At 39.7% G+C, this 23,194-nt stretch overlaps 1 protein-coding gene across 5 annotated transcripts in view; it reads left to right on the top strand.

The window, feature by feature from the left end:
- SUPT3H (SPT3 homolog, SAGA and STAGA complex component) overlaps positions 1–21,624 on the top strand; it is a 288,049-nt gene extending 266,425 nt beyond the window's left edge. For all 5 annotated transcript variants that reach the window (XM_076332635.1, XM_076332634.1, XM_076332633.1 and 2 more), the window contains one exon: positions 19,808–21,624. In XM_076332635.1, coding sequence (XP_076188750.1) covers positions 19,808–19,849 — 42 coding nt within the window. In that variant the 3' untranslated portion in view covers positions 19,850–21,624. The remainder of the gene's footprint in view (positions 1–19,807) is intronic.
- The last annotated feature ends 1,570 nt before the right edge of the window (positions 21,625–23,194 follow it).

The following is a 23,194-nucleotide window of genomic DNA, read 5'->3' as shown; positions in this document are numbered from 1 at the left end:
GGTAGAAAGGCTTTGCTGCTTTTGGGTAGCCATGTGTGTCCTTGATCAGAGGAGGGGGAAGGAGAGAAGGAAAACTCAAAACCACCACAGAGTCAGAAAAATGTAACTGGTTTGAGCTGGCATAGGAGTGCTGGTGTGCGTTAACTCTTGGTATTATCATGCCTGAGGTTTCATTTCCAGCATTGACAAAGAAAGCTGTAATACAGGAGATGATCACATAATGGCGTCTTTCCAGGCCCAACTGGTTACATTAGCAGGGACTGGGTAAGAAGGTGAGGTTTCCAGTGGGGACAGGAGTATATTGAATTTCATTTTGAAGACTGTCATGTACGTGTGCCAGTCCATCAGAGAATGTGTTGATATGCTGGTGAAAACTAACTGCAGTGGCAAGGACATTTCTCCAGGGATAATGATATACGGACCAGGTTCCTTGAACGTACCCATTGTCAAATTCTTTGACTTGTGCCATGTCCATTTATTCTGGAGCTTGCTTTGTGATCCTTCTGCTGTTGCTGTCCTTCTGCCCCGTTTCTCTCCTATGTTGTGTAATTTGTCTGAACAGTATAATTTTCTTTTCTTATTCCTTACAACCTTTCCCTCTCCACCCCTCTGCTTTCCTGATACTTTCCTTCGCCAAACAGTCAGAGATTTTCTCAATTCTGAGTTCCTATGTAAGCTATAATTTTATTCTATTATGAGTGAGCACTGCTACTGCAGGCCTGGAACTGATTACTGTTTGCATATATCCAGCATCACCAGCCAAAGAGTCAAAAGACCAGAGACTTCTCGGAACTTTACAAGGTTTTCAAAAGCACCTTGTTACTCTTTTCAGATTCCCCCTTTTGCTGGGAATTTCTCTTTTCTTTCAGTTGTATCTGGAATTCAAAGACCAAGTTCATCTTTTGAAAAGTTCTTGTAGATATTGGATACCTTCCCAAGGAGTCCAAAACCTAAAATCTCATTTTAAATTAGCACCTATTTCCAGTCTTGGACATCCCAAAAAGTCATTGATTAGATCAGCATGAACTCTGTCTGCTCTTTTCTGCAGTGAATTTCAGACTTCTGGATTGACAGACCTTTGCTGGGGAGGCTAAGAGCAAAGCTTTTGTGTGTTTTATGTTGGTACTTGGCCCTGCTTGGAACAAATATTTTCATTGTTTTTGTAACATTTCAGTACTTTAGTTCTTCATCCCAGAAAGGAGAAATCACAAAAATAAAAGAAATAAAAATTAAATCAATCCCTTGGAAAGCTGAAAACATTCGAAGCAAAAAGAGGAGGGTATTTTTTTTTATGAAAACACTAAAGAGAGGTTTTTCCTCTTCTGAAAGCGCGTGCTGAAATTTCTAGTGACTGTTTTTCCCTTTATAAAAGTTATATGCTACTATTGTGTTCTGGAAAGATGGGATAATTAGGAATTGTGATATAGAAGAGGTCATACTGGCCAATCTGATCGCTCTGCCTTTCAACTCCTGGAAATGAGGGCTTACAGGAAATATGATTTGAAAGATGGAGAAAACGGTGGTGAACTAAGACTGAAATAGTCAGTCACTTCCCTAAAGATCTCTGTAATAAATCTTGGTTTGCCGTGATCACCCATGCATTGACCTTTATACTCTCCAGGAAGTTTCCTCAACAAAAATAAAAAATATTTTGAAGTGACCATTGATCTAGCCATCTTCTTGCTGCTCTTTGCTCATTTCTTAGTAGTTTCTGTCCCATGCAGAAACACTTATTTCTGAGAATGGCACTGCTGGTCTGGCAGCCACAAAAAACAACTTTCTTAAGTGGTCTTGTGTGGAATTGCATGTCTCATTTTAAATCTCCTTTAGCATAAAATGCTTAATTGACCTATATCTCTGGACTGGGTAAATGGATGCAAGTTCTGAAGATGTATGCCTATTTTGCTTCCCTTGGACAGTATATTGAAGGTCATTGACCAGAAACAAAGAATTAAACCAACTATCCTAACTGTCTCTAAAATTTTGTGGAATAGCCGTTTCTGAATCTTGAATTCTGTTGTTTATTAGGTCAGATTTGTTGTCCTTTTCCCGTGTTAGTGTCTCCCCTTATCGTTTCCTGGCAGTTCTCCTAGAAGGCCTTTGTTTCTGCCTTGGTCTTTTCAGGATGAGCCAGGTGAATTAGTCTACAATATTTATTATTTCCTAAACATAAGGATACCACTGAAAAAAAGGAACTCTATTGACTGTATTACCCTCTGATCACTGCCATTGTTCTTCAGATTATGGATTAATATCCAGCTATTGTTCCACTAAATTAATTCCTCCAATTACTGTTCTCCTGAAATGATTTGCTAAATCTTGATTTTCTATTCTCTGCCGCTGCTGGCATGAGGTTCTTTAAAGTCAGGGGGAATTAGGCTGTGACTGCTTTGCAAATAGTACAAATAGGAGCAGATGTGTAGAAGACAAATGGTTGGTGCCTACCCGACGTGCACACGATGAGCATTTCAGTGGGGTTTACTTTCGCTCTAGCACTAGGTCTAGTCTGGCCCTGGTGACTGAATGCCTGTTAGTGGTTGGAGTGCATCTTTTGATTTGGTTTTATCCAAAAAGAGTCCAGTTAGCGTGCTCTGAAATCATGCCACGGTGCAAACTGATGTGCAGTAAGTGGGGATGAATGGGAGATTTGTTTCAAAACCGCACCCCTGATCCAAACTAAAATGCTTCCATAGATGTATCCTTTTGTACCTGACTCAGACATCTCAGTAAATCCAGTAATAGGCTTATCTGGATCAGCTGGTGCTTAAATATTTCTGTGCATGTGGCCAAAAGGCTTCTTAACATCCCAATTGGACATGTTCTTTTCACATTAATGTTACCATTATTGTGGAGACAGTCATAATTGCTGTTCTTATAACTTGTATTTATGTAGAAAAGTAATACCAGAGAAATTCAAGTTAGAAATAAGGCACAAGGAGATTAACAGTGGAACAAACTACCAAGTGAAGTTCTGCATTGTCTACTTCTTGATGACTCCAAATGGAGGTCAAATGAATTTCTGGAAAATACGCTTTTGTTAAACTGGTTACTGGCCCAAAATAGGGGCAACTGGCTGAAATTCTGTGGTCTGTGGTATGCAGGAGGTCAGACTAGATGATCTAATTTTCCCTTCTGGCTTTAAGCTTTATGAATGTGAGCAATTCCCCTGATTACAGGACACTTCTGGCCATTGAAAACTGCAGGATTGAGCTCTCAGTTACCAGTAAAGAAGATTTGCTATTCTGCCATCAAATTAAGAAATTAATTTTAGGATATCACACTGTTGTATCCTGGCTTATGATGCAAAGAGCTTTGTGCAAGCAAGGAAAAAAAACCCACCACCTATAGCATGATTTAGATTAGGGCAACTGTGTATCGTAAACTTAGCCTTTGGTATCGCTTATCACAATTCAGATTCAAAGTCAGAGCTGAAATAGGACTTTGTTTTAGAGTTTCAGTGCCAGGAAGGTTAATGGGTTATTGACAGCTTTAGGAATGAAATGTCAGGGAGGAAATTAGAGCAAACATGTATCATGAGCCAGCACACAGCATGGCTGGTTTTAATAGACACGGCAGATCTTCTGTAGTAACGCCTCCATTAATAGTGCAGTTATCACTGTTTCCAGATGGTGTGATCATAAACACACAGAGCTTTTGCAGGGACCTATAATTTATCCTGATCCCTTCCTCCTCGGGATTCACCCAGAAGGAAGGCAAGTGGTACCACAGCCCACCCCAACTGTTTTCTTTTTTTTGCCAGGAAGTGTGGGGTGGGGGCAGGATTACATCTGGGGGTCTGTGGAGGCCACCAACAGAGACTGCTCCGAGTCTTTATTGAATGAGAGCATCCACTGCCGTTCTTAGCCGCTTCCTTCTCACTTCACTGTTTCGCTTGTACTGGTCTGGTCCATGCCCCATATGAGAAGGTAGGTTGCAGCTCCTTTGCACCCATTTTAGACCTTCAACCTGACTCTTCGTTTTTTCTTTTTGTCTTTAAATCAACATTTTATTAACTAAGTACACATCCTTTCTCAATGAGTTTCACTCAACCACTGCAAAATCATCATTAGAGATAAAAACTTGGAAAATTAGGAAACGGGAGATGTTTTTAACTGTATTCTTGACAAAGCATATTCCTTGAAAAATTGATAAACTGCTGTAGTCCTCACAGTAAGTATGGGTTTGAACACATTAGAGAAGTAGAAAAATAAGGGGTGTCTCCTACAGAAGAAAACTGCAGCAGCAAAAAGATGTTTTTCTCTTCCTATCTACTAATATGAAGATGCAGCACTGTGAAAAAGCACGTCTCAAAATATACTGAAATGATACAATGTTCTTTTCAGAAATCTCAGTTCTTAATATTTCTAGGAAGTAGGAGATACTGATGGCAATTTTAAAAAATTTCCTCCTTGTAAATGCATTAAGAAATTTTTCACTTCTCAGTTTAGATCCCTGGGTTACCTAAGCAAGCATATATGTGAAAAAAGGTATCTACTTTTGGCCTTTAATTGTACAAAAAGGAACAACATGCATTACCAGTGTATTTCTTTGCCGTGTCTGTCTTATACACTTTGGAGGAAGGATTAGGAAAAGAAAGAAGGATCCAGCTTCTACTAAGCTCTGTTTGATTTTGAACTGTTTGGGTATTTCCAAAAGCCAACTCTGGCACCTTAAATCTTGCTTTCATCATGATGGTCATTCAAAATAGTTGGCTGAATTTTGGTTAGTATAGCAGCAGGTCTCTTTATATCTTGCTTTTTGGTATTTGTAAGTAAACACACATGATTTACAGAATATTTTATTTCAGTTATTTTGACTTTGCCTTTCACCTCTTTGACCTAGAAAATCTAGAGTGCTTTAATAACCAGTGTCCTTGTTAGAAAGTTATTACGTGGCTCTTTTTGGAAAGGCAAGTTGAATATGTGGCATAGCGTAAGGAATTTTGATGTAATTTGTTTAGAGAGGCTGTTGCTTGACAAACCTTTTCTGAACAGGCTACATGGTAACTGAGAAATTGGAAGTCTCAGGGCTGGACTGGATAGTGGACAATAGATGCTTTCACTTCTGTTGCCTGTTCAAATCCAATCCGTCAAAGATTGAGAATTGTTCCCTTTTCATACTGGGCAAGTGGCCTGTGAATAATTAGTTGGTTGACTCTGCCTGGTGCCTGATTAAAATTTGCCCACAAGACCAAAACACCACCCCATTTGCCACCCTGGCCAGTCACTTCAAAAGCCAAAGCTGAATCAGCAGCCATCGTTGCTATATTCTCTTCCAGATCAGGACAAAGATGTTTTATTGTGCAGTGCGGACATGCTTTTATATTGTTGTCCCCAGTTTTGTTCTCTGTAACACCTGTCATAGCAAAAAAAGGGTTGTTTCCTTGGGGATGGATGAATTTCATCCCCCTACAGAGGGCCAGGATCAATGGTTCACCCCATCAGCAGCTCCCCTTGAGGAATGAATATCACCCCAAAACACACTCTGCTCCACAATATCTCTGCATTTGCTAAGAGCTATGTGAGACTAAGTCATGCATTTTCAGTTGACTCGTGCCCAGCTAAAGACAAAGGGAGGAAATATTACAGCAATTAAGTGACACCAATTTATCAAGGAAGAATAGAAGCTTACTAGAAATGACGGCTTGCGAGTTCATCCAATCTCAGAGCAGGGCAAACCTAGGGGCCACCATTTCTGGGGCAGAAGCCGCAGCCTTTCACAAGGGGAATATTTCCACAAAGATGAAGTGGTTTTGAGCAATTTCTTCAATGGACTAGGCACAAGCATGCTTCTCTTTGACATGAAAGTGGCATGTGCCCTTTTTTTTTCCTTTTGCCTCTTGCTCTCTTTTCCTTAAGCAAACTGAATAATTACAGCAAAAAAAAAAAAGAAAACTGCATGCTTCATTTATATTTAATAACAAAGATTGAACTTAAACTCATGGGAAGTACGAAAACTCCCTCAGCTCTGCGCCCTGGATGCCCTGGATGCCAACTGCTGGCTACTCCAAATGGGTGTTTATGATCCTCCTGCTCCTATACCCAAGCACTGAATTTCTCTTGCATGCCCAATGCCCCCTTTGGTATTGCCAAAATTATTCTGTCCTACAACTATCACAAGCAGTAGATCCAGTTCTCTATAGCTTCTGCAATGACTGCTAATACAGTTGTAGAGCCAAACCGGGTTGGGAGAGGATGAAGTAAGTTTTGGATGGAATTATATCAAGACAGAGAAGCCCTTCACTTCTTTACAGAGGAGATGATGTCAGTAAGAGACAAGGACCTGCAGAGATAAGGTTGGAAAGAAAAACGGCAGGAAGGGAGAGATGCTGGGCAAAAGTGAGTGAGAGTGATGACTTACGGAAAGATGGGAGAGCGGGCTGGGAAGCAGGGGGTGCATAAGCTGAACTGAGGGGCAAAGACAGAGATAAGTAGAAGGAAAGATTTAATTAAGGTTAAAGAGAATACAGTTGGTAATAAAGAATTAGAAAAAAATGCTGTCATGAGGAACAAAAAAAGGTGAACAGGAAAATATGTTGAAAGAAGAAAATGAAAATGTTTCAGGTTATTGGGGAATATCTTGTAGATTCTAAGAAATGAGTCAATGGTGGTGCACATTTTAGAAAACTGAGAAGGAAACAAGAATGAAAAGGCAAAGGAGAAAGAAGAAAACTTTAAGTAGATATTATTTAAGGTTTATTTCTGAGCCTACTTAAAGTTTCAGCCACATGGTTCCTGGTGAGATGACCAGGAGTGAAATAGCTAAGATCACTAGTTGGCTTTCAAAATCTCAACATTAGAGTTTATTTTGTAGAAATGTTAGAAATTATATTACTATTATGCAATAATTTATAATAAATAATGGCAAAATATACAAACTAGTATCTATATATGTTACAAGTATTGGCTAGCGTGAAGAAATATAATGGTCCAGTTACAAATTAAATATAGACTAACATAGACGGTTCCGTGCCTTGTCTAAAACCAAAAGCATAGGGAAATAGGCAAAAAGGATTTTTTTTTTTAAACACAAATTATGTGGTTGTTTGGGTCCTTTTTTATTCTGAAGTTTACTGCTTTTGAGATAAGATAATTATGTGTTTTGGGAAAGGAGTGGTTGAGATGAGGAAATACCTCCATTTCACATTGAACTTTTAGAAGGTCACACCTGCATTCAAGACTCAAGTGTTAGAATAGCTCTGGCATCCAAAAAAAGTATTGGGATTTATGAAAGGACAAAACATCCTGAGTGCACCTAGGGTGATGAACTCTTTTGAACCAGACTGTGAGCATGACAAAATGGTGCTTTGGAGCTCTAAAATCTTTTGAAGACGCGATTCCCATCGTAGGTGCTGAACATTTGGAAATACAACTCTGCTCTCTTAAAAGTCCAGCTGTGCTTCAAAGTCCATTTTAATTATAGCTGTTATTATCTATTGATAGGAGCAACACAAAATATGGGGCAACAGATCAATTCTTCACCCAAAGGCTATCTGTTATAAAGGTGTACCTGTGACCCTGTGTATATGACTATTTACCAATGCCTGAAAAATAGGTCTTAGCCCCACTGAGGTGCCTCAGATTCTTCTCCCCTTAAAATCATGATCTTGTGTGAAAGAGAATTTTCCTTCCTACCCAGAAGGATTTGAGGGAGAAGGTGTTGAACCCACCAGCTGATGCAGCATGATAATCTGCAGTAATCTCTACTAATTTAATGTATTTTTTTCCATTTCATCATCTTAGCATCCGAAGCCTAGTCTGGCTTTTCTTGACCACTTACCCCAGAGTATTTGTGCAGTACACTGGTAAAATGGGAAGCTGAAGAGTCAAAATCCTCACCATAAATGGGCTACAATGGTGTGTTTTCCTGCCCTGTACAATGAAAATCAGCTTGTTCATTTACAGTACGTGCTGATGGAGGCTTCTGTGCAGTATCATTTACAGCCATGTTGTCTTTGTAGATGCCTTCTACGATGTGAGAACACTGATGAGTGGAGGGGGAAGGGGCCGACCTTCCACTTACCATATGGAAAACATCTGTAACGGGCAGCATGGCTCTTGCTAAAGAAATGTGTTGCCGTTTCATAGTTTCTTCAAAGTGTTACATAGACAAAAGGTATCAACTTGAATTTTTACCAGGGTTGACTGTCCCAGCCTCTAGAGCCGTTTACCGTAATACCAAAGTATTCTTTTAAACGAGACAGGCAGTAATGTCTTACACTGTCTCACACAAAAAGAATGTAACATCAACTGGAAAAGTATAGAGTAGTCAAAGTGCTCCAAAAATAAAACAAAAGAAACAATATCATGCCCTTTTATTGTGGCCCCTTAACTCTAGTCCTCTGAGAACAGCGCTGATTGATGTCAGTGATGCAACCTAAAAATTAATGTCAATTACCCAAAACAAAATGCACATAAGCAACGTTAAGGGTCTGATTTCAGTCCACAAAAGCCAGGAAATTCAGAGCTACTGGAGAGCCGAAAACCTGGATTTGACATTCCCATCTTACCAGCAGCCATTCTGCTGGGGGGAAGAGGAGAAACAAAGAAAAAGGGAGTTACGCCATTACAATAAATAATGTGACTGAGACAACACGCTCTCTCTTTGCAGAAGTCCGGATCCACTGGGTCCCATTAGCTTTAAGACCAGGAACTGCAATGTGTTCTAGGTTTGGGGCTCAGTAACTCCCCTACCACCTTTCTGCTTTTTTTAATATAAACTCTTTTATTGCTTTAGTAACAATAACATTTAATGAGACCTAACTAACTCTTCATTTACAGTAATTATTTACTGTTTGTGTATTTCCAGCCATCGGAAGTCGGGGTGTTGCTGTCAGCATGATTAGTGCATGTTATGTATTTGATGCAATAATTGCGCATCCGAACAGGATCGACCCCGCACTCTTTGATAAATGAACATGCAGTAATCGAGCTGTTCTGGTGTCAGCATGCACACAAATCAAAATGTTCTAACATCAAAGAAGTACTTATGAAAAAACTTTCATACAGGATTTAAATATTCCTCAATGTTATTAAAAAAATATGGGCTGCGATATCATGAAAAGCCCTTGATGGAGTTACAAGCGGGTAATCCATCTCCCTATTCATAAGCCTGTATTTAATGACTGAACAATGGCAATCAGCCAGAAGAATCTCATGGCCGGCCAGTTTGTTTTCAGACAAGTATCAGCTTTATAGATGTGCGTATAAATGTACGTCTCTGTGAAACTGGATACAAAAGAAAAAGATGAGATGTGATACTAAAGAAGAGAGAGTTTGATGTGATGGGTCAGACTGCCGAGATATTGTTAATGGCATTGGTCTGTCCTAGCATTTCAAAATAAGTTTCACTTAAGTAAAGTGTGCCATAGCAAGTAATGTGTATAACTGGGTCTATGGAGAGGGAATGTAGCATGAAAGTTCAGAGTCCTCCCAGTTATTTCATTTTCTTCACAAAGTAAATATTATTGCCCCCCTCAGAAATGACCAAAAGGAAGTTTTAGGTCTAGGAAGGACATTTTGGAATTCCGCTATTCTCAGCAACCGTCCGGTGTCTCTGGGATGGCCCATTTTGCCAAGGCGTTAGGCAGGAAAGGAACAGATGGACAGAAAGACATTTGGAAAGATTATAGATAACGAGCCACACGTTAGAGACTAGAAGTCCATCTTGCCTTGTGAATCAGCTTTTCCAACATATGAATGTGAATATAATGTCATTTAAAAAGTATAATGTAAAGAAAAGCCTGGCCTTCCTTGGGATCCCAAGTTTCTTGGTACATCCTTGCAGCTCATAACTTGCCAGAAGCTCTCTGAAGGTGCAACGAGGGCTCTTTTCTGTACAGGCTGCCTTATGCAGGAGCCTGCAAGGCTTTGAGCAGTCTTCGCATGCTAGCCAATGTGCCATTGGTGCTGTTAGTTTTCGTTAGAGCCTTGTCTAAATACGTGAAGGAGTCTGTCTGTCTTGCAGGAAGCCACTGTTAGGAACTGCTGGGGAGAGACCCAGGTCCTGGGGCAGCAGGACCAGTCCTTGCAGCATGAGTGGTGATAAGGAGGAGACTGTCCTCTTTACGTGTCCCCACTTGCTCATTTACAAATGAAGCCACCCACAGTCGAGCTCTTCATATGCTCGGCATGTTTCAGCGTTGAGATCCTAGTTGCAGGCTGTCAGTAGAGAGTGAGCAGGGCCACTATCACACAGACCAAGTCAGGGGATCTGGTATTGTTCACAGATGACCAGATCATTCCTCTTACTGATTTTTTTCCTTCTCTTACTTGCTTTAACAAATCTGTTCTTCATACTACTTTCTTTTCCACATCCTCATGCTTAGATCTTGCTTGAATGGGATAAATGTGTCGTTACTTTGACATGGCTGGCCAGTACTGAAATGGGTTGTTATTTAAGGGAGGATCATCTTTCTCTGATTATCACCCATTACAAGTGTTAACTGTTCAAAGGAATTAACTGCTCTGCTTCATATTTTTTACAGGCACATTGTATTCTTTGCACAAGGACTAGGACCTCTTGCATACAACTAAAGAATAACCTCTAATTGCCTAAATTATAAATGCTTCCCGTCATCAAAAAATCAAGTAACTGTATCAATATATGCCTGGATTAAAGTTCAAATTAGGGATGGAGCTTTGTTTTGAAGGATAAGGGCATTTGGCTTTCATACTTTGTGGACCATTTTTTAAGTTTGTATTTGATCCTGGTCTTTAGAAGTTGATGAGGGACCAGAAAATGTATTTTGATTCGGGGCTATTTCTAATATAAATGTCATAAAACTTGGTAGTGCATAATAATTTATTCTGCTGCTAACGTATTGTTTTAACTGGTTAAACTGCCTCAGCACTTGGATTTTTTTCTCCAGCGTGTTGCAGAAATACACGTGAAAGATCGATTGGATGCCATTCTTCAGCCTAATCCTAGGTAATTTATTCAGTTTTACCTGAGAGAAAGATCCAAATATATGTTCTTCTGTTTTTAATCAGAGCAACTACAATTGATTCAACTTTTGCCTGAATAAGGAGTAAAAACTGAGAGAGAGCCTCAAGATTTGGCTCTTATTCATTAACCTCAGGGCAGACTTCATTTTGTATGATTTTTAAGCTATTAAAATGTTGGTTGGCTTCCATTTGAGCTCAAATTCCTAATATCACCAAATAATTATGTGTAGATGATGAAATGAAAAAACAGGCATGTAGTCTCCAAACGCGGATTTCAGTCTGGGTGGCTGAAATGGCTCATAACATTCAATGCATGAAAATGGGGTGGATTGAATAAATTAGCAGAATCACAAAAGGAAACCACTATAGGAAATAGTTTTACACGTGTAATCACTGAAATACTCTAGTGAATGTGTCAATCTGTACTAAATAAATATATTTGTTTATAGACATGCTCTGTATTAGCTTCCACTCTTTCACAGCACTTTGCCAAACAAAATCCCACTAGAAGTAGGATGTTCGCACCCGAGTAGGAGTTTCTTGGATAAATATTTTTTCTATATTGAGACCAAAACCACTTCTACAAATTTCAGACTTTGATTGAAATAGTATATTTCTTTTGCTTTTTTTTTTTTCCCCCCCTTCCCATCTCCTCCACTGGCAACCACTGATGCATTACCTTAATTCCTCTTACCTCCCACCGCTCTGGTGAGCAGGCGCCCCGCTGCAGACAGAGTGCATCAGTCAGTAAGGAGCATGGCTAGAAGTGGCCGCACCCGAATGCCGCCACCAGCAAAGGGCCTCGGGGCCTGAGAAAATTTCTCTGTTTACAGACTGACTCTCTGCCCTGCGTTGTTGGTTGGGTTCTCATTTCCCCGGTGAAATGCAAAGGGAGAAGAGAGATGCTATGTCCTCTGCAGAGAGCATTCACAGGATGTTTTCAGGGGGTGGAGGAAGAGAAGCGTGTTGTAAAATGTCATTAGATGCTCCTTTTCATTACAATTTCAACAGTTTCAAGAAAAGAATGTAGGTAAATGGTCTTGTTTTGCCCAAATAATTCAATTTATTTCAAAGTAATACCCTCTCCTCCTATCCAATAACTGCCAGTTTCGGCATCCATTTCGGTACATCTGGCATTTTAGCCATTACAATGGAAGATATAACGTAATGAAAATAATAATTATGGAATAGCATACAGTGTTTTCAAAACACTATGTATTAAGTCTGTACTCAAGCAATCCTCAAAAAAGGTTTTCAGTGAGTGATAGTATTTCTGTTTCAAAGGCAGGGGAAATTGAAACACAGAGACATTAAGTGGTTTGTCTGAGGCCACACAGCAAGTAAGTGTCAGAGCTGGGAGCAGAGCCCAGCCCTGGCTCCTGCCCTTGTACTCAGACGACTGTGCCACACCATATTGTTTCCAAATAAATTCACTAAAAATCATATGCTGAGCTTGTGAGAAGTAGTGACATGGAGGGGGAATTTAACCTCTTCTGTCACTTCCTACAGAAAAAAAACTGAGCCTCTACAGCAGTAGAAGAAACCTTAAAAAGACAAGAAAAGCCGTCCTTGGAGAGAGGGAGCCATCCAGGTTATTTCATGCTGAATTACTCTCAGGTTGAAGGAGTTTTTATTATTAGTGGTATATTTTCACATGGGAGTGCTGTGTCTGTGCAGTGCCCTGAGTCATAAACCAGAGGTTTCAGTATCTAACCATACCTAAAGTCTTTTCTTTGTATGTCTCAAGGCTTCTAGCTTTAACTTCATTCTCAGACATAATAAAGTTGCCCGCATACATTATTGCTGCCGTACAGCTAAAGCAGCGAGTTGAGACACATCAGAAGAGGAGACGTTGGCCTCTGAGCAACTCAAAGTGTTCTGACCAGTTTGACGTAAGGCAGTAAAATTATTAATGAACTAATTGCGATGCTCATGAGGAGATCGGGGATACTCGGGAACCACTGCATTTCCATTGCAGTGGGGGGATTAAGCTTTCCCAATTACACTGGGGTCCAGCAGGTCGTATCCATCAAGGTCTGGTGCCTTGTGGAGACCTGCTGTGCTTTGCCAGTAGCATATCATGGGTAGACAGTTATGGGCCGTTAGACCCACGGCAATAATAACTTGCTGGATTTCAGCTTGCTCCGCAGGAGAAGCAGCCTGCTCCCTTCGTCCAGGGAAGGGTGGTGATGGAGCCCAGCTACAGGTTTTGCAGCCTGGGGGAAGGAATTCCTCTCTCTGACTGTGAACTGAGAGCAGCGTGCGGGTGAAGTAGGGCTCGGAAGAGGAACTTCTATCAGTGTGCTAAGCAACGTTGCCTTTTCTCTGACAATTAAAAAGGGTTTCTTGCTCTCAGACAAATAAAGCCTATTAAAGTTGGTGGCAGTGATGGGAAGAACTTTGCGAAAATATGTTTGTTTTGCAAAGCTGGCTGCCAAGTATTGTTTTATAGTTCCATTTTTTCCTTCTTTCTCCACAGTACCCTCTGAGAAATTTAAAATAATCTCTCTCTCCCTACCAATGTTGTTCTTTTTTTCTTTTGGCAGATGTTGGTACCCCACTCCCACACCCAAGGTCTTGCTGCAACAGAAGCCATGATCCTTTTGCCTTGTTTTTCTTTCTTATAATATCAGCCCAGCCCTGAGAACAGTGTTTGCTAGTTAACTGCAGCATCGCGAATTTGGCCCAATGAGCTGAAGGACAGCAGTACAAGCCCTACATTTTGTTTTCCTTCCACTGGTGGTATTGCATGAGGTGTCCGAGAAATACATTTGGTCCTTGTTTTTCAGAGATCCTACATTTCCATCAGCCTTGGGAATGTCATTATTCCCAGTGGCAGAGAGCAAGAATAAAAAAAGTTGGGTAGTTGAGATCTCGACTATGCTCTTTAACAGTCTTGGATGATATATCCTGGATGTATCCTGTTCCTGGACACAGCAACACAGTTTTATGTGATTATTGAAAAAGTTTACGCCATTGGTAGATAAAAGGTAAACCAAAGCCCAGAAATGACTTCGCTGGAAAGCATTTTGTTACCGGCTGTTGAAGGGTGGTTTACTGACGCAGTGCTTTTATCAGTGCGTGATGTTTGTGGTCGCCTATGTAAAGTGTGCTGGTGATCTTGGTCCCCTTCTGGAGGGCAGGTACTCACGGCGTGGAAGCCGCTGCTGTCACTGGTGTCCCCCTGGATGGCTGAAGACTCAGGGAACAGACCTGAGGAATTAAGTTGTTTCCTTTGTGTTTCTTACACCTAACTGTGGTTTCTCAGGGGCTAGCTTCAGCGCAAATGTGGTTGTGCTTCCAGAGGGACCATTACTGTATGGATAAATAGATGCTGTAGCTTTCAGCGCATTGGTCTGACCCCATCGTAAATGAAATCCGTGAGATTTCATGAATAAATACAACAGGGCAGATCACCCGGAGCATCGTACAAGTTCGTAATCTACTAAACCTAGGTGTTCATAGATATATATTTGGGATTTGTTATTCATTATTGACCATGTACTAGACATTATATACATAAAAAGTTCCCTCACCCTGTGAGTAATATCAGACATCTGTGCTTTGGCTACTGATTAAAGATGGGTTTGTAGAATTGGAGCCTTCAGTGCTATTGTTTTAAATTGGAGAGAGAATTATCCATTATATTCCTTTTGTAATGTGTATGTACTTTTAATAGGGAGAGTTTATATCCACACAAATTTCAGAAGCAACTAATTCTAAACAACATATGGATTTTCTTTTTTAAACAATGTTGCTTATACTTTGCCTCCTAAACTAATTATTATTTTAATCTCTAAATAAGCTGACACTTCTTTGCATGTGGTTTGTCTATGCAGGCTGGGAAAAATTAGAGGAGTAACCTTTTAATCACAGGGGTTTTAATGTAGATGTTTTTATGTACAAAGAGCTATGAATCTGTCCAGGATGACTTCTTTGATATTATGGCGGGCTAATGAAATTTCAAAGTTAGCATTCCCCAAATAAAATGGAAAGAAGACACAGGGAGAAAGGGAGCAGATTTAAAATTAGAGAATCTTTGTGTTTTATGGGTTCCAGGTTATTTGGAATGGAATGAAAGTTAATGCTACATCCTTTTTTCCATCCTGCCAGCCAGTGTCTGATCCAAGAATGTCTCTTATTTAAAGGGCAGGGCTCCCTCCACTGTTCTTAAATAAAGGCTTTCACTGTCTGAGATCTAATCCTCCCCGATTTTCACAGTAACATTGTAAGACTGCATGAAGAGAACTATTTGATGAAAAAAAGTTTTGCATATGATTCCCCTATCATAAGCCTGTTGAAGTCATATGGTTTGATTTACATTTATGCAAATATCAGAGAATAGAGTAAAATTACCAAAGGAGGAAAGGACCGTGGCATGTCACAAACAAGATGTGCCTATCTGTATTTATATTTGCTAATGAAGTTCAGCCAGGACTTGCTCTTTGATTTTGATGTCTCTGTCTGCCATTCCACTTTATGCATTGTAGTTAAACCACTTGCCCACACACATACACGAGGACAAAAAGAAAGGGAGACTTCAAGTTTTAAAAATGCTGCTCTGTAACTTGCTTATACAGGACCTATAATTCAGGATTTATCATCGCTAAGTGATACAACAGACCTGTGGCATGACATTGTACCTTGGCTTTAATGTTAGCAGAACTGCAGACTTAAACCAATGGAGGTTTTGGCCCAATAAACTTTGGTGTCTACGATGCCCGCTGGAGATGTTTTACCCTAGACTTTCCAAATTTTATCCCAAATAAGAATTAAACATTGGCCCACTGAAAAATCACAGCTGTTTCTTTCTCTTGCCAAAATTATTCTTTCTCATCATGCTACGGCTGTGAAATTATGCACTAGTGTAAATTGTTAACTGGAAACCATTTCTAGCTAAGGTGCCTGTTCAGAAGTCTTAGTTTTCTAATCTGATATGTTACCTAATTGAGGTTTGGCTGGGACTTGTTTCTTTAAATCACAGCTTCAGTATATCTTGCGTTAATAAACACATTATTTTCTGCCCCTAAATTGGTCCTATGAACTCTTCCATTTTATGTGACCTACTGTGGGGACAGGAGTTTTGCTGCCCTCTTCATGGAGCGGTTCTTTGTGGTCCTTCATAATACACTACCTCGGGCTACCACTACAGGAGAGACATGGGACCAAAAAAGAGAGTAGAAAATGGATGATTTTTCATGAAATTTGAGGAGTTACTTGACCAAGGCCTCTTGTTCCAGATTGCCTTTTTTCAGCTGTTAGTTTTCCCTTCTTTCACCAAACTAAGGGCAAAACATGATCTTGCTTTTAGATGACTGACAGCAGTGCTCATCTTTTCTGCTTCATTGTACCTCCTTTCAGACTGTTAGGAAAAACCCCTACCTTCATTTATTAAGTAATGATAGCATTCCCAGAGAAGATCTTTGTATCGGAATCCAATGTGCTTTGATAACTTGAAGGAGCAACCTTTTCAAGCTAGGGTTCCTATACTATAGGCAGATAGAGGATGCTTGAGAAGCCGTGAGAAGGTTCTTCACATGGTGCCTAGATGGGCTGGGGTCAGGACTGGGAAGTAGAGGAGTAAGCAGCAAAATCATCATGCCTCTCCCCTGAATGGGAGCACATGGCAAGAGTGGACTGGGCAAGATGAAGGTTATGTTTCTGTTGTCACTTTGGTCCAGCCTGCTTAGCCTCTGGTTGTGGATGGCAGCAATCTGTCCTTTCACCTTTAACAAGGTCAGAGAAGGGGATGCAGAATCTTGTCATACGATAGCAAGGAGCAAGAAGAGTTTCTGTGAGAGCCAGATTGGCCAAATAAGGTTATGTCAACTTTTTAGAGCATGGAATCTGTTCTAGGAAGGTGAACTGTGTAACTTGTGCCAAGCTAGGTGATTTCACATGTCTAAAAGGTGGTCCCTTGACCACCCGCGCACATAGCGGGTACAGTAACAGGCCGACGGACCTTCAACCATGGCAAAGAGTCAGCCCACAGCAGGAAAAATCAAAGCACAGGCTGGTAGACAGTAAATTTTGAGAGAGAGCACACAAAAATTTGGATGCAGTAGACACTTTTCCAAAAAGGGCTCCAGGAGGGACCGTGGGCTTATGTTATCTCCTGACTTTGGGCTATAGCAAGACGTATCCAGCAAAATGGATACAGCTATGGCTTGCCATTTTAGTCCCACATCAAGAGTCTGCATCATCCTCTATCTGTAATTCTGAGCCAAATAATCTTATTTCTTTTAAAAAATTGGATACTGCCAAAGTGGCATAAAGTACCCAAAAGTGTCATCCAAACCCTTTACATTATATCAAACCACATTAAAGGACTGCCACATACGTATACACTCTCTCTTGCAAGGGCACATAGACATGCAAGTTTTATAAAAAACATCTTGTTCTTTCTCTTCACAATTCTTGGCATGTAAAGATATGTCTTTTCGTATCATGAATTCAGCTGTATATATCTTATATCTTAATAGCATATATTGGTATAACTGAGAATGATGACTGTAAAATAGTTTTGGTATGCATAAAAGCATTTTGGAGGTTAACCTTTATTATCTAGTAGTGTATCAAAATAAGAACGAAGTGTTATCTTGTTATGGAATGGGATGAATCAAACTCCCTCCTCTGAAATACTGATTTTCAAAACAGTTACCTTTAAGCTGAGGTTGAAGGTAAAGATTGTTTCTGGGTAAAATGCTTCAATTTATGGCTAAATTCCGTAATAAAATATGCATATATCAGAATCACTTTCTCTGGCTCGGGAAGGAAAAATGTGTTGTTTTCATTATTGCTGAACTTCAAAATGGCTTAAGGAATTTTGTTGGTCCTTTCCAAAGAAATTGAACTTCAGGCAGAGATTAAAGCAGAGGAAACTTCAGCCCAAGGGCAAATGTTTCAGAAAGTTTAAACTATGTGAAACAGGGAGTTAAGTAGGAAATAGTTTTCGATCCTAACTATAGCCACACTAGTTATGATATATTGCTAAATATAGACTGGTGGGTGTGTCCAACTTTCTGAAGGTGTTATCCTCCCTCCTCTGAAACCTGCTTCTAAAATGACCTTTTCAGGGATATAACTAACCGTATGATATTGCCCATGTTGGAAAATGTTAAACTTCATTATTTCCCAGGTGAGCCCAGCCAAGCCCAACTTTGCTTTGCAACCGAAATTCCTTTTGCAAAATTCAACCTTTTATCTTTCATGTGGATCCAACTTTATACTCGGGTTCATTTATCTTCAAGCAAACTGCACAATAGCCCTGAATACTTTTTGTTTATGTGTTAAAGGTTGTTACTTGGGTTATAAGCTCTGTAAAAATATCAGGGTCAAGGAGCTAAAAACATTACTTTTACATCGACTTCAAAATGCCAGCCGTAATGGTTTGGGCAAGCTGCAGATCCAAACTCCCTTGGACTTGCTGCTTGTGGTTGTGGGAATACATTGGATCCTTTCAAAATTATTGGCTAGTCTGTTTTTGTGCGTTTCATGTTTGGGTATAGAGTCTTTGGATTTTTTTGTTTGTTTGTTTGTTTGCGGTGATACTGTCATGTCTGATGACTGGCTATATATCCCAGAGCTAATATTCTGCTCTTTGACTTCAATGCCATATGCTGCTAGATCTCTGTATTGGAGTATGGTGTTAATGTAAAGGATGCTGTAATGAACATCTTCTACATATTTCCTTTTGCATATTCAGTGTCCGTAAATGTCTCTCTGAATACATGCTTGCTGTTTTTGAAACTATTTCCGTACAGTTCAGTATAAATACTATTTATACACAAAGTTGTTTGAGGTTATCCTTTGCTCTTAGTGATACTCTTCTAATTCTAGTTTGAGAGAGGAGAAATTGATCTCGCTGAAATTAATTAGGAAATTGGTAAAGCCACTAAAAATGGTAGTTATATATGGCACTTCCTAAGTGCTTGAACTTAAGAGGTACAAAATAAATCTGACGAAGCACTAACTGTAATGAAGTAGATGACTGTATTTTCGTTTTCAAAACTGAATGACTGCTGAAGGTGAACCAAATAAAGCAAAAGCATTTAAACTACTTTCCTTTTTGAAGATATCATTAATATCACACAAAAAAAGCACTCAATTTTTAAACTGAGAATATCCCCTTAAAATATAGGGTTTCCAGTGTGCCTGAGGTAAAAAGGCATAGCTTCCTATATTGATTCAGAAAGAGATGTTAAAAATGCATGAAAGGTATTTTAGTGAGACAGTGTCACAGGATCTTTTAAAATTATTTTCTCAAATGCTGTTTAACTCTTGTGCTTCTTTACCATTGGAAACACTTGATCCCAGTTTACAATATATGGGATATCAAATTATTTTGTACTGATCAGAGGGTCTTTAAAATTGATTTGGTTTTGGGGGGGTGGGGGTTTTACCAGTGTCTGTTTACATAGCTTTAGACTCAGACTATAAATTAGGTTCAGAAAACTCTAATTATTCAGTAATTTATAGACTATTAAGATAGGTCAGAAATGATTCTTGAACACAGTGAATAGAGAACACATGCTCATAGAGGACAAACAGATTCAGCATAATAGTGTATTTTTGGCCTCATCTATTTTGCAGGCAATTAACAAAATAGGATGTTACATTTTTGCATATCTCTCGCTCTCCTGAAATAGGGTCGCTAACCACTTGTTAACCACACTGATTTTTTAATAGACAAAGTGGTTGCTTATAGCTTCCCCACCAGAAATGTTCAGATTAAGCACACTATTAGATTGCAGCCAGAATAGTCTACAAAACAGGAAGAAAGCCTTGCCTTTCTCTCTGCCTTCTTCCCTTGTTTAAGTTGATGTGATAATTCATTACAGATTTTTCTCTTTCTTTGACAGAGTGCCTACCGCAGAAACGGGATGACTTTTCTCGCCTGCTAATATGGATGTGGCTGCAGCAACAGGAAAGGCAGTGTTATATTAAGGTGATTTTCTCTTCCCCTCCATGGAAGGAAAAAAAATACAAGCTCCAATGTCTCTGTGTACCAGTGAGTGGGCTGGTTTGTTGTGACTATCTGCTGGCTGACTCCGTCTCTTTTTCCAGCCCCCTCAATCGTTATTCTTGTTTACTAGCTGGAACATTTAGCTAATTAATGGCAGGATGTTTGGGATAGCGTGTAGGTGGACAAGAATGCAGATCAGACAATGCTGAAGTTTGCAGGGGACTTGGTGCTGTCAGCCTCTTTCTGAAATGTGATGTCATTTTTATTTAAGTGTTTGGGAGTCTGTATGTTCTCCTGGAGATGTTTTTTTGTAAAGCAGGATGGGGCAGAAAGAGGCCAGAGATAGACTGGGTTATATAGGTTTATATAGGTTACGTTTAGGTTATGTAGGTTTTCCGTGTGTTTTTTACAAAAAGAAAAACTGTTTTCCACTATTTTCCACTATTATTTTCCACTTTTTTCCACTGATTTCTCTCAAACAATTTTTCAGTGTTCAGTTTAATCCAGTAAGGGGCTCTTTGATGAGAGTAATAGCAAGTTCAGATCCTAAGATATTCAGAGAAAAGTTCAGGTAAACTGTGCTTTACCAGTTAGAGACTTGTCTTTTCGCAGACCCAAGGATATGCCAGGCGGTCAGCCCCAAATTCTCAATATTGCTACCTCTATTTTTATTCCATTCCTCTCCTAGGGCTCGAGCCATCGCTCTCCAAAATCAAGGAAAGCCTTTGCAGTGATTTGGCACTGGATTGGGCCCCTATTCAGAAAAATACATCCTAAAGTATTTAAATAACTGTGTCTGTCTCGGTGGTTCTAGGCAAAGGCTTAATGTTATGTACTTGCTCAGCGTTTGCTGCAGGAAGCAGATGTTGTCTCTGTTGTTGACAAAGGCAGCGTTACTGTTGGATTTGGTTAAAGAAGAAATGGGCTCTTTTTTGCCTTTTTTATATTTTAGTTCACGTTGTTTGTTTTCAGATTTATTTTTTAAATCTCAGTCCCTCCCTCTATGCTTCTTCCCGTCCCCTGCTCCTCCAGCCTTTGCTGGCCTCACAAACACATTCATTTCTTCCCATAAAAACTGTACAAATATAGAGCTAACCACGATGATGCTTGACCAGAGAAAAGGGCTGATGCTTCAGGCCGTCATCAGGATCTACAGGCATGTACTGCTTGTGTCCCTGTGGCACCCCATGGGCCCAGGGGTCTGCTTCGGCCGCTCTTAGCCCAGCCTTGAAATCTAACTTAAACCTCAAATTGAGACAGAGCACTCAAGAGATCGAGAGGAGATCAGCAAAATATTACTTTTACATAGTGCAGCCGACCTCCTCCTTTGTGCTTAGTATGTGAGGTCTTAATTTTTACTCCCACTGTATGCTCTTGCGGTCATTTGTAAGTGGTTTTGTTGCCCTGCTTTCCTGGACCTGCTTGCAAAAACCTTAAATATATATATATATATTTTAAATAAACAGAAAAATGTCTCTTCTCCTTGCAACCAAAATATTGTAAAAGTGAACTTTGTACATCAAATATTACTGCCATTCATAAATTGCTTTTTTCTTTTACCTGCTTAGGCTTCTGTTTCCTGGAGTTAATCTGTGTGTAAAGGGCTAAAAGTAATGTCTACAATGCAGCGTATTAAACGGGAGGGGGGGAAGTTTTCTGATGTTCCATCTGTGCTTCTTGAAATATATGATTAAACTTTTCTTTTTATCATCACTCTTATTTTTGTTGGCGTCCTTAATCATGGAAAATTATATGCTTGCTGTAAACATCCAGACTTTTTAAAAGGACACCAGCATTTATTGTATTTGGTTTCGATCTGCAGGGATATAGACAGAAGAAACCGTTTCAGGCACTGGGTACTGGAATCAAAATTCCTTCCGTAGCTGTATCTCTCCCAGATTTTACATTTTAAAATATGCATAAGCAGGAAAAATACTGGCACTTATTTTTTACTGGTCTACTTAAAGTCCCAGAGAATGAAGACTCAACATACATTTCTCTCAGAAATATGACAGATCATGTTTTTGTTGGTCTGCTGTATGTTTGTCTATCTTGAACAGTCTGACAGGCAATTATTTATAAAATCTGGGTTTGCTCAATAAACCCATATAATAACCTTTCACTTCTCTACATAAGGCAGTGAGCTGAATTTAGAGTAAAACAAGGTAGGTTATGTCTCCCTATCTTGGACTAACCCAGTTTATTCTCATTTTTGGGAAGCAATCGCTTTTTTTCTCATCTTCAGAGTTTTCTTTAACTCTGTTTAAAACAAAAATGAGACCACTAGGACTCGTGCTGCATACAGAACGCGTCTTAACACCACTTGACGTGCTGCAGAACCAGAGATGTATGTTTAAGCTGGTGCTACACATTTTATCTTAAACTTTTTCTTTATTATATGTATAAAAATCAGTTTGAGATTCAATTAACGGCTGTGAATAGCTTTGTGCTTGTGTAATTTCAACTTGTAAATCATTTTGATTCTTAGCAAGGATTTATAGTAACTGAATCAGATTATGCTGATTATTTAACATGTTATTAGTTACCTGAACAAGGGAAACAGAACCAGTTTCAGTAGGAATAAGACTGCATAACTAACGGAGTGTGGGTTTTGCTCACAGTTCAATGTCCGCCTTGCTGTGTGGTTATATTGCCTAGTTTTTTTGGGTTTCCTTAGTCCAGCCGTCCACAAAACAGGGTTAATAATTCAACTTGAAAATTGTCAGAGGTGAGGGAGGCACGACACAGATTTCTAATTGGGCTTCATCTCATTTCCTGACCTGTCCTTCCTCAGGCTTTCTTCGAGGAAATAAAGCCCTTTAAAAGGCTCTTGCCTTCATCTCGAAATCAGGAGAAGCTGACAGTGCTCCATATTTCTCCGGAGACACTCAAGACCTTGCAGAATTTGGCCCCCCTGGGTTTTCAGAATACACTTCTCTTTGTCAAGTGAAGATCTCGCTGGGGAAAAAAAAAACCTGTTTTCTGGCACTTCTTGAATTTAGATGAACCCTAGCGTTGTATTAACGTTCTGCCATCAGCCGTGTGTAGATCTCATAAAATGTTTTATAGCTTCCCGTCTAGCTCATACAGAATGTTTCATAGTACATAAACACTTCTACTAATAATTTAAGAATAAATAGATAGTGACATTAGTCACAAGTCTAACCTCTAGTTGAAACTTACACAGTTATAGGTGGGTTTTTTTTTTCCTAAGTGAATCATCTTGTCTAAGGTTAGGCTTTTTATACCTCTACTATATATCTACACCGAGCGGCGGTGCAGC

Source organism: Aptenodytes patagonicus, chromosome 3 (assembly GCF_965638725.1).
Source record: "Aptenodytes patagonicus chromosome 3, bAptPat1.pri.cur, whole genome shotgun sequence".
Lineage (NCBI taxonomy): Eukaryota > Metazoa > Chordata > Aves > Sphenisciformes > Spheniscidae > Aptenodytes > Aptenodytes patagonicus.
Note: the sequence above shows the minus strand (reverse complement) of the source record. Positions and strands in the feature narration are given on the sequence as shown.